Genomic DNA, 16,729 nt, shown 5'->3' with positions numbered 1-16,729 from the left:
ATGCAGCCACCTTGAAACGAGATTTTGATTTTGCGCCAAAGTGCCATTGGGAAAGTGAGCTGGACAAGTTGCGTCCATCCCCCTGGAAATTACTCAGCCATACTTTTGCTGTGCAATGTCTTTGTAGTGGAACATTTCTGCCATCTCAAATCTTGAACTGCCTTGCTCAGTGGCAGTTTGATAGGGGCTTGAGCGTTTATTTTTCTGTTTTGGTGGAAGACTGCAGAATTTCTAACTGGGAAATGAGAGCTGTTCTGCTCCAGAAGGGAACTATTTATAATAGCAGATGGAAATGGAAAATGGAGGTGGGCAGGGAGGGAGAAGGAGAGACCGATAGATTGCTGCTTTCTCCCAGCATCTTAAAAATAACACCCTCCACTCCTAAGACAAAACAACCCATGTGATTGTTCATGTTGATTCATATCACTTGCTCATAAAACAAACCTCTCTGCCTTCCACTAAGGACATTAGTTTAGCAGCACTGACAGAGCTTAGAAGGAAACTCATTTCAATAGCAATTTATAGCCCTTGATTCACTCATTCATCCCCCCACCCAAAAAACCCCCAAGTATGGGTTGTGGATTCATTTTTTTGCTAATTTTCTTTGGAAAGTCATAAAAGCAGTACTGTGTTTATCAAAAGAAAGCTGATATAGTCAATGCTACACGATTTCCTTATGTACTATCTACTTGATAAATGTCTCACCATTCCTAGAATCTAGAAGACAAGCCTATATTGTTATAGATTGGTATGACCAGTGTTTTTCTTCTAGGAAAAAAAAGTGCTGGTACTGCATCCCTTTGAGTACCCTCAGAGAAAAAGCACTGAGTATGACAAAGGCAAAATACCTAGTGAGGAGAAGAGGAAGCTTCTGTTATTTTGCAACAGCCTAGAATCAAGCAATCTATATATTGTCAGTGCCTGGATGCCCAGTTCCCAAAGACCCTTAATTTCCTAGGCATTATGCTTTTGATTGGTTCTGAGAATTCGCCTGAGGAATTGTCTTTCGGCATCATTAACTTTTCTGTCAATGGCCTGTCAGCTTTTGAAATTGTTGACACAGGCCATTGATACAATCGCTCTGTGGCACCTTCTCAACATACATCTGGCTGTTTTCTTGTCCTCCTCCACATCTAACACATACTAAGCACTGAGCATACATTAAAATATAAGACAGGCACTGCCAATAGGCTTGCAATCAAGTAGACATGACACAAAAGAAAAAGGGAATGGGAAGGGAAAAGAAGAGAAAAGCAAGCAGTGGAACAGCTTCTCTTTCACTGGCCAATGGATGCAGCCATGTTGGTCACTCCTTTGCCATTGGGGCCTTGGCCAGTGGCAGAAGTCAAAGTATGAGTGATTTAAAGCTGAGAAAAGCACCTTTGGTGAGGGGGACTCCACCGCCATCATATGCATCCTTCTCTGGCAGCTTGCTTATGGAGAATAATGGGTATTAAAGCAAGAACAGAAAAGGTAGAAGCCTTATGCTGAATCTATCTGACCATCTCACATCGTCTTGAATACATTTGATGTGATAGTGCTGGTGCTAAAATGTCCTTTGTCCTTCACTGTTGTGTCTGTGCAATGCTGTTCTGTAGACCCATTATAAGACAGGAGGGGACCTATATAGCCTGGTTTTCCATGCTCAGGTGTTGTGACGCCACAGGCCCCTTGCAGTATTCACAGGCATTTGGTGGATGAAACCATTCACAGCCACTACAACTTATATACTTCTGCTGAAGCTAAGTCTGAAACAGAAGCATCTACAGCAGATGCATGCCATATTTGCTTGGGTCACTACGTGTTGCTGTAACCCCAGGATCCTGACAGTATATGTGGCCAGCCACTCTTTCTCTTGTCTCCTGCAAACATATTGCAGCCAGCAGGAGAGACTGGAACCATTGCCTGTGGAAGTTATGAATGCCTTTCTTCATGAAATGAAGGCTGAATCCCATTTAAAAACTTGCTTTTTTAAGATGGGTAGTCTCAGGATTATGTAGGAAAAAACAATGGCATTCTGTGCTGGAGGATATATGTGTCACATGATAAATGTATGCACAGTTTCTTAGTGCCATTTATTAAAAGGAAGGCATGACAACATTTACTGACCATATGCTCTGGAGCAGGGGTCAGCAATCATTTTCAGCCATGAGCCAGTCCACCGTCCCTCAGACCATGTGGTGGGCTGGACTATCTATCTATCTATCTATCTATCTAGCTATCTATCTATCTATCTATCTGGGGGATGAACGAATTCCCATGCCCCACAAATAACCCAGAGATGCATTTTAAATAAAAGCACACATTCTACTCATGTAAAAACACCAGGCAGGCCCTACAAATAACTCAGAGATTCATTTTAAATAAAAGGACACATTCTACTCATGTAAAAACACCAGGCAGGCCCCACAAATAACTCAGGGATTTATTTTAAATAAAAGGACACATTCTACTCATGTAAAAACACCAGGCAGGCCCCAGAAATAACTCAGAGATTCATTTTAAATAAAAGGACACATTCTATTCATGTAAAAACACGCTGATTCCCTGACCATTCTTGGGCCAGATTGAGAAGGCGATTGGGCCACATCTGGCCCCCAGGCCTTAGGTTGCCTACCCCTGCTCTGGAGTAACCACGATAATATCAGTGGCACCACATCAGTATAATTGACCAGCATATTGTCCCAGTGAGATATGAGCATATAGAAAGTTTTCTACTGGCCAGCATTGGCATGTACTGAGGAGCTGTCCAGTGCTGAAGTACCCCAAAGGCTAACCTTTCACAATTCATCATCAATAATCTGCCACACATACCATTATGACTGTACTGGCATTTTTGACGGCAAAGAAGTAAGCATGAAGAATGAAAGCTGATGTTTATTATATATAAAAAGGTATGTTGCATATTCAGAAGAGCATATAAAAAAGAGCCCACATCCCCAGGAAAAGCTAATCAGGAATTAATCACTTAGGCATGAATATTTTAAAATCAGCACTTGCATTCCAATAGTAACATGCCTTCAAAAACCTCAAAGTACTGTACAGTCTCTGTGGATAAGCTGAACAGTTTTTAATGACCTTTACAGGCACTCAGGTTGGTCAAAGGAAGGTACGGCTGTGTTGAAACTGCTCTACATGGTTTCTGCCTTTTTGTCACTTACTGAAAACACCATCAATTTTTAAAAACCTTCTTTTATTCCCCCCATTAAAAAAAAAACTTTTGCTCATGTTCACAAATGCCATTATATGATGAAGACATTTGTCTGCACCACTGTTCTGGGACAATGTCGTCGCACCACTTGTGATTGGCTGATGAAGGGTTCACGGAGGTGTTCACAGAATTAAAAAGCCAATAACATCAAGGAAGCCAGAAACCACAGCTAAAGGAGCAGGAACATAGCAGAAAGAGGCACCAGAATAGAATATAGAAAGCTGGTGGTGCCAAATCAGGCTTGGCCTAATCTCAGAAGTTTGGAAACTTTAGGCAAACATTCTGCCCACATTTTCTTTTTACCTTGAAAACCATCACTTAACATGAAATATTTATTTATTACATCCAAATCCTACCTTTCCTCCAAGGAGGTCAAGGTAGTGTACATGATTCTCCCTTCCCCATTTTACCCACACAACAACCCTGCGGTGTAGGTTAGGCTGAGAGACCATGATTGATTTAAGATCACCCACTGAGCTCCATAGCCGAGTGGGGATTTGAACTCTGGTCTCCTAGGCCCTTAGGGATGTGGGTGGCGCTGTGGGTTAAACCACAGAGCCTAGGACTTGCCAATCAGAAGGTCGGCGGTTTGAATCCCCGCAACGGGGTGAGCTCCCATTGCTCGGTCCCAGCTCCTGCCAACCTAGCAGTTTGAAAGCACGTCAAAGTGCAAGTAGATAAATAGGTACCGCTCCAGCGGGAAGGTAAACGGCATTTCCGTGTGCTGCCCTGGTTCACCAGAAACGGCTTAGTCATGCTGGCCACATGACCTGGAAGCTGTACGCCGGCTCCCTCGGCCAATAAAGCGAGATGAGCGCTGCAACCCCAGAGTCAGCCACGACTGGACCTAATGGTCAGGGGTCCCTTTACCTTTACCTTACTCCTAGGCCCTAGTCCAAGTCTAACCATTACAGTATTGTAGTACAGTACAGCACAATAACAGTACTGACAATATTCCCAGCTCTTGGAGAGTTTATCACTGCCTACTTATCCCCCTTTCCCCCTCTGCTCAAAGACAGGAAGAATCTATCCCGGACATTTCTTTCTGCTTGTTACGGAGTATCAAGGGATCACCCTCTCTGCCTTCCCTTCCTGTGCTGTTTGCTCACTCATTCGTATTGGAACAGCTATTAGAAACTCATTGGGGTTTCATATTGCTGAGGTTTCTTCTTTTTAATCTAATAAATTATGAAGAGCTGACCTGCAGGCTCACGCTCTCTGAAAGCTCCTCCTGGGGAGATAATTTCTTGTTCAACTCCCAGCCATGTTAATAAGGCTTGTGCCAGAGGGGTTCTCCACCGATTATGCCATTATATCAAAGGTTTTGGGGGTGGGAATAAAAATATGTAACTAACACACATATACTTTTTTTTTAAAAAAATGCCCCTTTATAGACAGACCTTACTTAAGCATATATATATATTTAGTTCTCTCCAGTGTTAAATAACTTTGTCTATGAGCCCCTCGGTCTTTATGCCTTCCTGTGCGTTATACACAAGACCGTCTTTTATTAAAAGAGCTGAATTTGCAAACTGTAGGCTTTGCTCAGGGTGAAGATATTGGTAAAATTACGCAAAGGATTTCAAAGGTTTGTTCAAGCATCATGTTGGATGTTCAGTACTTTTGAGTATTTCAACAACTGTGCAACAAAAACCTAGACAGCAATCCTTTGCCCACTTTCAGTACTCAGATTACTCCTCCTCCTGTATATGCCATTATAAACATCAAGAGCTAGGATTGCACAGAGGTAAAAAAAACACACACCCTATGTGACAAATTAGAATGTGCTCAGTTCAGTTTTTGCTTTAGCCATTAAGCAGACTGAGATAAGTCACAGTTTCTCTGCTGCAGCCCCCCCAATGGGGAGTTGAATATTAGTCTACAGTACAGAGTTGTTGTGAAGATTACTGTGATAGCATGAAGTACTGTTATCATTCTAAAGTACAATACTAGTGGGCTGTTGTTGTTGTTTTAAATCTTCATCATATCTGCTCCAAAGCCCTGTTCAAGAATTACTTACATACTGGGCATTTTTGGATATTGTTTTTCCTTAATTAAAAAAAATGACCTCTATGTGGCTTATAAATCAAAACACATTGATAGGAATTACAAAACAACAGCAGCAGGTAAGAATTCTCCATGCAAATGGGACTTCTGCATTATCAGGGTTTTCAGTTGCAGGGAGGATGCTTCGCATTATTAAAAAAACAGCAATTACAATGTCATTGTAATCAGTATACAATACAGAAAGTGTGGAGCAGTGGTTCCGACACCCCACCACCACCCTCACGGGGCTACTTGAATATAGCTAAGGGTCTTGTTTGGAAAATTTAATGATTTTTCTGCTTATTGTAATGGTGATGCTGTGCTAGATGCTAAGTGTTTTTTATTTTTTAAAAAAGAAATATGTACAAAATTCAAAATTCAATTCAATAAAATGCAATAAGAAATAAACAAAGCAATACAAATACAAATAAAAACCCAAATGAACATTTTAGACATCATCTACTTGCCTTTTGTATGAACCAATAACACTTACTCTGAGACACTCTTTTTGTGTTTCATTTGCTCTCTCTTATTTTCCCGTTTTCTTACTGTTTCCTTCGTTCCCATGAATTGGCTCTCCTTGCCTTTCTAGTGCTTTGCCAGCCTCCCTCTGCCTCCCTTTTGCTGCCCACTACGACTTTATTCCTTTGAGGAAGGCAGAGCTTGCGGATGTAATATCAGAGCCTCTGCCTATAATCTTTGAGAATTCTTGGAGAACAGGTGAAGTCCCTGAAGACTGGAAGTGGGTGGAGGTCCCCATCTTCAAAAAGAGGAAAAAAGAAGTCCCAGGTAAATTCTGACCAGTGAGCTTGATATCGATACCAGGAAAGGTCCTAGAACAGAAAATTCAACAGTCAGTCTGTGATCACTTAGAAAAAACCCAGCATGGGTTTCTCAAAAACAAGTCATGCCAGAAGAATCACATTTCATTGTTTTTTTTGTTGTTTTTTTTTGATAGAGTTACAAGCTTGGTGGATGAAGGGAATGTTGTGGACATAGTGTATCTTGATTTCAGCAAGACTTTGGACAAAGTTCCCCATGATATTCTGGTGGAAAAGCTGGAAAAATGAGGGCTGGATGAGGCAGATTTGTAGCTGGTTGACTGACCAAACCCAAAGAGTGCTTACTAATGGTTCCTTGACATCCTGAAAAAAGTGACAAGTGAAGTGCTACAGGGATCAGTCTTGGGCTCGTTGTTGTTCAACATCTTTATAAACAACTTGGATGAAGGAATTGAGGGGATGCTCATCAAATTCGCAGGTGACACCAAACTGGAAGGGGTAGCTAATGCCTCACTTTTTTTTGCCTAGGTTCCATTTTATGTTAGGGCGATCAGCCTGCCATAGGATTTATTTATGCACTATCACAGTCGTGTCTGAAGCCTTTCCCTCTCTGAGATAGTATGGGGAGAAAGGGGGAAGAGGGGCATAATACATTGTATCAGGGTGGCGTGTTTGTATGTCTGAGTAAAGAGAAGCAAAACATGTATCCTGGGGCTACCCTAGAGAAAGGAGGCTGCTATTTGGATGTCAGTGGAGGGAAAAGGCAGCTTGCTTGGAAGTTTTAGTATTCAGCCTGAATGTTGCTATTTGAGATTTCAGCAGGAGCATCACTCATTGGCTTTCTCCACTGTTATTTCCATCACAGCTGTTTTCACAGAGCTATCCATTGCCAAGCCCCAGGGAACTGGGAAAGAGTGAAGATGCTTTTCTATGTGTTTGACTTTAAGGGGGGGGGGAGGATGCTTTTTAAGTACTGGGTTATTCCACTAAATTGACATGTCCCTCTTGGAACTTTTATCAAAAATGTTGAGCTCATTGGAGTCATATTAGGACTCCCCTGGGACTTCTGATCTTATGACCACTTTACGCAGTACATTTTTTAGCTGTATAGCTAAAGCATCATTATCATTATTGGATAGCACTTTCAAGTGCTCAAACCTTGCTGCATGTATTTTGTGATTATTACAACAATCTTGCAAGGCAAGGAGGTATTATTGTCCCTCACCCCCACGTTGCAGATGGAGGAATCCAAAGGATTTGGACTGGCTACAGGTCCCTTTTGAAGATAATCTTCATGGCAATTCTGCATTTGTTGCTGTGTAATGTGTGCAACAGCCCATACCAAGCAACCAAAGAATGAACCACATGGTTCATTCCTTCCATTGTGTATCTCAAGGCAATATAAGTAAGGTTCAGGAGTGGGTTCTTTTCCAGGCACTGACAAGTCCAAACCTTCTTGAGCTTCAGCAAGGTTTCCACAATGTGGTCCTTTAGGCTATTCAAGATTTGAACAGCAACATTCAGCTCACACATGCATGGCTAGAACTGTGGTATGATGAGGACAGGGGCCAATCAGTAGCTAGCTGGGAGCCCTCTGACTCAATATGTCTTTGAACAGTATTGCTCTTGCAGCTAGGCTTAAATTTCATAGTTGTAGTTCTCGGAGCAGTGCTGAGATGTTATAGTTAGATGTTATAGATGTTAAGTTCCTCTCCAGCCATACCCTCTCTCTCTCTAGGATACACCCCTCACCTACCTCACTTTACACCTTCTTTGAGTTTGCCTGGGTGGAATGTGCTTGATTACTCTGCATAGTCTCTTGCTTGGCTGGAGGGAGACTAAAGAAAGATATGTGAGTCTGTATGCAGAAACTAGGCTACTGTCCAAAGGTAAAAATTTACACTTGTTGTGCCATTCACTTTTGCTTCTGGCCCCACCCACCACTGGCACGTGGCCCCTGAAAAGGTTGCCCACAAGGGAATGTGGCCCTCACCATTGGCCATGCTGGCTGGGGTTGATGGAGTTCGAGCCCAACAGCACCTAGAGAACCACAGGTTCATCTTACCCACTACAGAGTTTGACTAGTGGTGGAGAGAACAGGAAACCCACCCTAAATTCATTTAATTGGCAAATGGATGGCACCCTCAGTGGCTCATCCTGGTTCTCTAACGGGTCTGGGTTTATTATGAATGGCTTGGAATACTTCTAAAACATCTCCAGATAAGAAGTTCAAGCAAATCAGAAGTGCTGTGCCTACACGTGCAATGTAAAATGGACAACTAAGGTGGTCAGATCCACCAACCTACCCAATCTGTGTCAGGACTCCTAAATCCCTTGCTGCACCATGAGGAAGATACAGAAGAATATGGTCTGCTCTGCTGTGTGTGAGGGGTTCATCAACCCCCCCCCCCAGGTCCTCACTAATAGCAGCATAGGTTTTGCCGGCTTACATAAGGTCCCAGATAGTCTTGTTGAGACAGCATACTCCAAAACTAAGCCTGCAGGGCCACTGAGAGCAGACTTAGGAGCTGACCAGGATCCTGACGTACTTAGAGGACCTGACCCTGAACTTTTGCCTGACCTGTTTCTTGCTTTCATTTCCCCTGTGAACCCCAAGCATGCACGGAGTAGGATAGGCTGCTGGTGCACTGGCTAAGAATGCGACTGTGACAATTTATGTGACTTTCTTTGAACACTCAAATAGTGATATATAAAGAACTGCTATTATTTCTCCGATTAAAGTTGTTGGGCTTTTTTTTGTTTAGCCTATTAAGGCAATGTGGCTAAGTGGACTTAAATTTAAGTATTGCAGCTGAATTGGTTTACAGATCGCAGCCACCACGATACCTGACAATTAGAAGCTTGGGATGCATTCCTAATTGCCTAGTTTGATAATGCACATTCTACAATAAAGACATCAGCATTCATTCACCCCGATCCAATAAGGTTGTGGCTTTGGAACAGTGTTCTTGTGAAAGTCCAAGTTTCTCAAATGCTTATAAAAGCATCGGCTTGCCTGTCCCCACCCATTTTCCCTGGCAATGCAATGATGTTGTTGCCAAAGCTCATAAGTTGACAGCATACATTTGACATGCGTGTAATATTATTAATTACATTTATATCCCACCTTTCCTTCAAAAAGAACAAAGTGGTGTACCAGGCTCTCCTCCTCCCCATTTTATCCTCACATCAGCCCTGTATGGTAGGTTGGGCTTGTGAGAGTGCAACTGGCTCAAGATTATGCAGTGAGATTCCTGAACTTGTGGGGATTTGAACCTGGGTCTCCCCAGTCTTAGTGGGGCATCCTAACCATTGTGCCAGACTGGCTTTGTTACAAGCAGGAGACCTGAGAGTATGGTTTGTTGAAAGTCATCTAGCTAATACATAGCTAAGATGAGATTTGGTCCAGAGACCAGGTGACTTTCTGACTCATTGTTCATATTGTTGGGGAGAGTCCTGTGCCTACTTACACTTCTCCTTTTCCACCTTATTGGACAGCACAATGATCCATGTAGGGCTTCTTCCCTGAAATAAAAGCTTATTTAAGGAGCTCCTAGATCATCAAGCATCTTTACCAATAATTGATGTCTCAGTGACTCTTTATTGATCATTTAATTTCTGTCTCCAAACAAGCAGGAATAAAGAATGTTCAGCCTTTTAAACTTCATAACCCATGAAAAACAGATAAGACAAGGAGACTGAACAAAGGACAAGGAGCTTGTAACTCCTCTCTGCCACTGTGCCCTGGCCTGGAGAAAGGTTAACAGCCAGGCTGTGTGTGTTTCATAAATGTCCTTTGGACCTCTGTGTTGTCCTTTGGCTGTGGAAGAGCAACTGTGAGCTCATCATTCTCTAGTGGTGATTCAGTGCTTGGGTGCCTTCAGATCTGGAATATTTATCTTTCCCACCAGCTGCTACAATTACCCAGCTATGCGCATCTGGTGCAACCTTACTCATAATCCTCTGTTTGAACCTCAACCCTACATTGAAGGGTCTGATATAGTGAGGTGACCAGTGCTGGTGGTATGGCAGGATCTGGCCAAGGGTTGTGCATCAGGGTTAAGGAGGCAAAGTGAAGGGTCAGGATTGTCCCAAGGAATAATTTTAAGGCACACTCCACACTCCCCAGGTCAGGGGTGAGAAGATGCACCAATATGTCATCTTCAGACTTCATGGGCAATCAGGCTGCCTTGGGTCCCTACAGTTCATTTGTAGACACATCTTTGATTTCTACTTTCCCCCGAAAGTAGGGTTAGTGAGCTGGATACACATTCTCTCTCTCCTTCCTCCTGCTCCACTGTGCTCCCAATCCATGAGCATCACTCACTTTCCAGAGACCCCAGTGTGCCCTGGCTACGCCTGACTTCCAGCAGCTTGAACAGTAGTGGAGGCTGCATGCTACTTTGAGAATTATTTTGTAGCTGTTTTGTAACCTCCCCAAGGAATCCTGGAAAGTGCAGTTTGTTAAGGGGGCTGAGAGTTGTTAGGATACCTCTGTTTCCTTCATTGAGTGACAATTCTCAGTAAGGTTAACAATCAACCCCTTTTCCTAGGGACCTGTGGGAATTGTAGGGAAATAGGGGTCTCCTAACAGCTTTCAGCCTCCTTAACTATCAGGAGCCAACTTCTAGGGGCCAAGGTTCCTTTGCCTTCCCCATAAAAATATTTGAGGGGGCTGCCCCCCCCCCCCCAAGATGCTAAGCATTGACAGTCAAATGGGATGCATGTACCGTGTCTTGTGATTGATTATACGGGCAGAGGCTTACCCAAGCCCCCCAATATTTTATTCAAGCTGGCACCCTTGATCATGACCTTCCAACAATCACTACCCTTCAGACAATTGTTATTCTAAGCTTTGCCTTGCTAACCTTGACACTCAAGCCCTAGCCAGATCCTAACCCACTACGAGCAGCAGCCATCTCACTATATCAGGACCCACAGAGGGTTAAATTTTAGCAAGAGGATTACGAGTAACATTGCACCAGATGTATGCAGCTGGATAAATGTAGCAGCTGGAGGGAATGATAAATATCCCAGCTCTAAAGGCACCTAAGCACTGAATTACTACAATAGAATGATGAGCTCACAGTTGTCCTTTCACAGGCAAAGGAATAGATGGAGACACTGCCTTTCAAACTTGGGAACGGATCTGACTTGGGTGGTATTCAGCTAAGTTTTATTCAGAACAGGCCCACTGGAATGAATGAGCACGACTAAGCTAGGTCCATTGATGTCAAGGGGTCTGCCCTGAGTAAAAGTTGGTTGATACCACCAGCCTGTACGTTCCAGTTGAAACTTACCACTCCAGGAAATGAAGCAAAACTACAAGAGATTACAACCACCTTCTCACTGAAAACAAATGTGGGCAAAAGCACAAGATGTGGTGATACGCCTCCCGAAACAAGCTGCAGGCTGAAATTTGCTCGTATTTTAAATTTTCATCAGTTCAGCTCAAATGGTGCATTTGTAAAAGAACAAAGAATAGCAACTGAATTTATTATCCGCTATGAATAGCTCTGTCTGAACACATGAAAGGGAAGACTGTTTTGGAGGCGATTATGGCAGCAACAGGAGGCTTTGTGAATGCACCCGAAGAATGCCATGTGTAGTTTACACTGTGAACAAATGCTTTGATTTCCACTGCACCATTGATAGTGGGTGCCCCTTGGAATCAGAAGGGAAGAAGGCAGGAAGGTCAACAGTAGCTGGAGCCAGAGCCAATTGCAGGCAGAGCCAACTGATTCTAGTTTTGACTCCTCCCCCTTGTTGAGTTCTGCAAAAGTAACACTGAGATTTAAGAGGAGGAAGCTGGCAGTCAGTGCTATGCCCTAGACTGATTGTCAGCATGAAGGCAGGCAGGTGGAGGTAGCTATGAATAAGATCACTTGCCATCACTCATGTCTTCTTTTCCTCTTCTTTTTCTGCATCTGTGGGTTTGTACACTTTGCTGGCTCTCTAGAGGAGAGCTTACGCTGGGCAGGTATATAATAGTGTAAAGTTTAATTCCAGACCAATAAGCCTTTTACAGCTTTGTGCCAAAACCTTCATCCCATACCTGTAACAGAAGTAAGCAAGATGGAAGGTTAGGTTTTGTGTCTTTCAGGCTGGCGTAGCCATCTTTTAAAAAAATGCACAGAAGGAGGCAATGGGGGACTTTAAAAAGGATCACAATGGCTTTCTTTTTTTAAATATGGTTCTTAGTTGGAAACTTTCATTCTGGGTGTGCATTTGGTGCCCAGATGGCGAAGGCACACGCTGGAGCCCATCACGCTGTCAGGGCAGACGTGTACATATGTAAATATTTTGCTTTCCCCCCTATAATATTTGGCTTTGTCTAATCTAATTGCTGTCAAAGGCAGAATGTTAGAAACATGGAAGGAAAGCAAACAATGGAACACCTCCGGTAACTTGGGAAGATGCAAACCCGCCTCTGTTGTAACTAGCAATTTGGTTGCATAATGATTTAGTCACCCTCCACTTTTGTGGTGTGTTCATGCCAAGTGCAGTTTAATGACCTAACGTGGCTCAAAAGGCTCATTTGATAAAGGCAAAGTGGTAGAAAAGACCTAGCCTGTTGGATTCCAAATATCGTAACAGAATTGTGTCCAGATTAAAGAAGCAGTTCTACTCTAGTCTGCCCTGGTTAAGGGCTGCCTCTGGAGCGCATTGTTCAGCACCATCTTTTAAGAAGGGCATTGACAAGTTGGGCTGTGTTCAGAGGAGCTTGACCAGGATGTCGAGGGATCTGGAAACTACAATGTTCAGGATTCACTATGAGAAAGCCGTGGCAAAAAATACCATTGTACTATTGCAGTATGAGCTTCTCCAGACAACCTGTTTGTTGACTATCCTGATTTCCGTGAACAAAGATCAGATGGAGTCACAGGCGTAGCCAGGGGTGTGCGTGGAGGGGCAGCCTAAATCAAGTAAATAAATAGAAATACTTAACTAACTGACCAATTGCATTGCAGATATCTCACTTCTGCCCCTCTAACAAAGCCTGCCCCTCTAAAATAAATCTTGACTACACCCATGGATGGAGTTTAGATTATATCTGGTATTTACTGAACCTTGGTTTGCGGGGAGGTTACACAATGATGAGCATTCGCACATTATCCCAATGTACTTTCAGGGTGTTCACACACTTTCCCACTAGTCCGCCCTCTCCACTTTTCAGTGTATTAACTGGGCTCACAGTGGTTCCAGGACAATAGTGAACGAGGCTTCCTGCGACATCCTGACTGTTTCTCTAGGCTTGTTGATGTTAAGCAATCCTCCTGCCGGTGTCCCACATCTTCTAGGTGTGGGTCTCTCATGCTGAATTGTGCAATGCTGCTGGAATGGAATAAGTCTCTCTTCTTGCATAACAAACATTGCCTTCTTCTTGCCTTTCCCAGGAGCAATTGACCAGTGTTCATACATCAAGTACCACTACTCCTCAGCAACAATTCCCAAGAACCTCACCTACAACATTACGAAGACCATCCGCCAGGATGAGTGGCATGCCTTGCGTAAGTCTCTGGTCTCCTTCCTTTTCTCAGCGTTTCTGGGTAGCCAGCAGGTATTGCTTCCCATCTGCAAGGGGGTGAAAGGGACAATAAGTTGGGCTTCTTGCTACTCTGTTGTTTGCTTGCCTGTGCTGGGGATGCTGCAGCGGGAAGGAATATGGTTGGTGACACAGCATAACCGTGCGCTGGTGGCTATTGAATTACATTTGGAAGTTATGAACAGATCCAGTGCTGGGATGTCTAATTCAATCAGAACTTCAGCATGCTAACAGTTGCGTTTGTGATACTGATGCTATTGCAGACAGTGGAATTTAAAGCCTATTGTATAAAAGAGAACCGTCAGAGCTATGTGCATAGCCATTAATTTGCTCAAGTTGCTATATGTTACTGAGCTCATGTTGAATAGGGTTGTGGGGTTTAGGGCCTTTTTTTGGGGGGGGGAGCAGGTTGAAATTCCAACTTGTGAACAGTCCCTTTGACCCTGGTTATTCAGCAGAAGTTGCCAAGTAGCAAGGATTGGATATTGGATCCTATCTTTGCCCCCACTGCTTTCTGAGAGCTCCCAGGCAGGGACCTTCCAATTATGAGTTGTGTTTGGATATGGCTGCTCATACTCAGGATGGGGATAAATAAATAGGGTTTGCATTTTGATAAGTGCTTGTCTGATTTGCACTTCCTGATCCAATACACAAACCAAAACACAGCTATTACTTGAAATGTGCTCTTCTCCAGCTGCTATGACACACTTTTCCAAATACATTCAACAATGCATGTAACCAGGGGGAAAGTGTAAAGTGTTTTTAACTTTGCAAAATCAAATAAATAATAATAATAATAATAGTAATATGCATTCAAAAATGTGCAACCCCCCCATTCCCCTCGCATCCTGCCTGCGCTTTTGGATCATGATTTCTTTGCCCTGGGTCCTAACAACATTATTATTGTGCTGTAATATTATACTGTGCTGCTTAAAAAAAAAGTTTTAAAATATTGTGTCCAGTCCTGTTCTTGTAATTATGTTGTTCGCCATCTTGGACATCTTCAGAATGAAAGGTGGTATATAAGCAACAACAACAAACAACAATAAATCCAATATACCGGTAATTAATATTAATGGGGAAATTGCTTGACAAAATGCATAGATTAGGGCAAATTGCATACATTTTTTTATATATTAAGAGAAATATGCACAGAAATCTGTATGGATTTTCATGTAGATTTAAAAGAAATAAATCCCCGGCTGCTGCACAAGTGGGGTGAACTGTCAATGTGAGAACCTGAGAAAAGCCTAAATTGACAGATTCATCCGTTCCTAGTTCATAATTGACATCCTGAGCAGGAGTATCATCTTGGTTGCTCCATCCAATGCTCATCAAGCCAAAGGCCTTTCCTCTTAAGTCTTCCCCACCCTGCTACTCAAGCTAGCTCTTCCCATTTCCTTGCCTGGGGCAGTGCAAAGAAGGCCACCAGAAGCCTATCTGATCTCCGCTACAGCCAATGGGCATCAAACAACCTCTGAAGCTAGTGACCATGACAGGGAAAGCGTCGCCTTGAGATACATGGCTGCCATTAGAGATTACTTTCTCCCCCTTGTGGCACTCGGGGTGGGGAATGAGAGGAGGGCATTTCATGTCAGAGTCAAGAAGCCTGTTTTCTCATGGCTCCATGGTGGCACAGTATCAGAAAGCAGTTTTTGAAAAGCAAGGCTACTGATGCAAAGTCCCAGTAGGATTGAATAGATGCAAGAAGCCACTGCCAGGCCATCCTTGTAAGAGCAAGAAGTCACTGTGGAAGTGCACACACAAAAGCTGAAGGTACTGTCACCTGCTTATTGAGGAAATAAGTGCTCTGTGTTGTTTTTAGCTGGTGCTTTGTGGTTCGAGGACCCGACCCCCGCAAAGTGAAATGAAGACACAAGGACACGTGATATAAGGTTGATGGGCTAGAAAAGGCCACAACTTTATTGATTACGGCAATGAAAAGGTATTGGCTTAGGCATTGGATCGAAACAAGTGGGTTTATTCACCAGTAGGTGGAGCCTGTTGATGCTAATCCAACTATAGGCTCACCCCTGCTGTCACCGAGGGTCGTGCCATGGCCTCCCGCCAAGCAGGCATCGGACAGAATACACGACCCCCAGATTCCTTTAACGGAATACCCCTAAAAATTGAAGGCATAGGCGATGGCCACACCTAGCACTTCGACACACCACAACACATTATTCCAATGCCTAACCTACCCACCAATACCACAAAAGTTGTGACGATTGCTACGAGGTAGGCGAAAAAACCCAAAAGCCTAATGCCAAATGGAAAAACTCCTACCAGGCCCCCCGGGCAACCAGGGTGACCAACCTAAGGTCCATAGCAAGGCCAATGACCTAAGCCCTAACTAAAAGCGAGTGGAGGGTGGGTGACTCGCGACGGGACGACGATGAGGAATGAGGCCAGGGGCTGGCTGGCACTGCAGCAAAAGGCTGCTGAACACGCCCCCTCCGCGGCACCTGGTTGGGTGGCCACCGGGGGGGGGTGTGTGAGCGCCAGCCAGGTGAGCTGGAGGCAGGGGGCCATGCCCCCTGCTGGGCAGCGCTCGAGCTCCCGCCCACAACCACTCCCCTCTCTTTCAGGGAGGAGAGTCCTTCTCCCTCTCACAGGGACACAATAGAGCCTGGAGAAAGTTTTCATAAACAAATGAAATCATTGCAGGAAACCTATTCTGTATCAGGAATAAGAACTCTTCCAGATGTTGCTGGGACCCTAACTTTCATCATTCCCTACCATCATGGCTGATGGTCAGGGATGATGGGAGATGTAGTCCAACCATCTCTGGAGGACCACAGATTCCTCATCCTCGTTAAGGTATATGTAGATACCAGTCTTCCTCACCTTGCGGCCCTCCATGTGGTTTGGATACAACTCCCACCATCCCCGAGTATTGGCCATGCTGGTTGGGGCTGATGGGAATAAAAACAATTGGAGGGCACCAGGTTTCAGAAAGCTGGTCTGTATGGTCTTCCTCATTCCAGGCTAATCAGGAGTTGCTTCTCTAAAGCTTAGAGTGAAGCACACTTTTGTAGGCTTGCTTCAAGATGAAAACTTTTCCCAGGTGCGGAGCTGCAGTCATACACTAAAAACACAGGGGAGGGATTGTATTGGCAAGTCCCACTTGCCATCTAGTTGTAT

The 16,729-nt window shown here is 43.9% G+C and overlaps 1 protein-coding gene across 2 annotated transcripts in view; it reads left to right on the top strand.

Annotated features, from left to right (window-relative positions):
- TMEM178B (transmembrane protein 178B) overlaps positions 1-16,729 on the top strand; it is a 272,947-nt gene that overhangs the window by 37,145 nt on the left and 219,073 nt on the right. For both annotated transcript variants that reach the window (XM_083462082.1, XM_083462083.1), the window contains one exon: positions 13,437-13,550. In XM_083462082.1, coding sequence (XP_083318208.1) covers positions 13,437-13,550 — 114 coding nt within the window. The remainder of the gene's footprint in view (positions 1-13,436; positions 13,551-16,729) is intronic.

The sequence above is a fragment of the Podarcis liolepis genome (assembly GCF_965112155.1).
Source record: "Podarcis liolepis genome assembly, chromosome: 10".
Lineage (NCBI taxonomy): Eukaryota > Metazoa > Chordata > Lepidosauria > Squamata > Lacertidae > Podarcis > Podarcis liolepis.
Note: the sequence above shows the minus strand (reverse complement) of the source record. Positions and strands in the feature narration are given on the sequence as shown.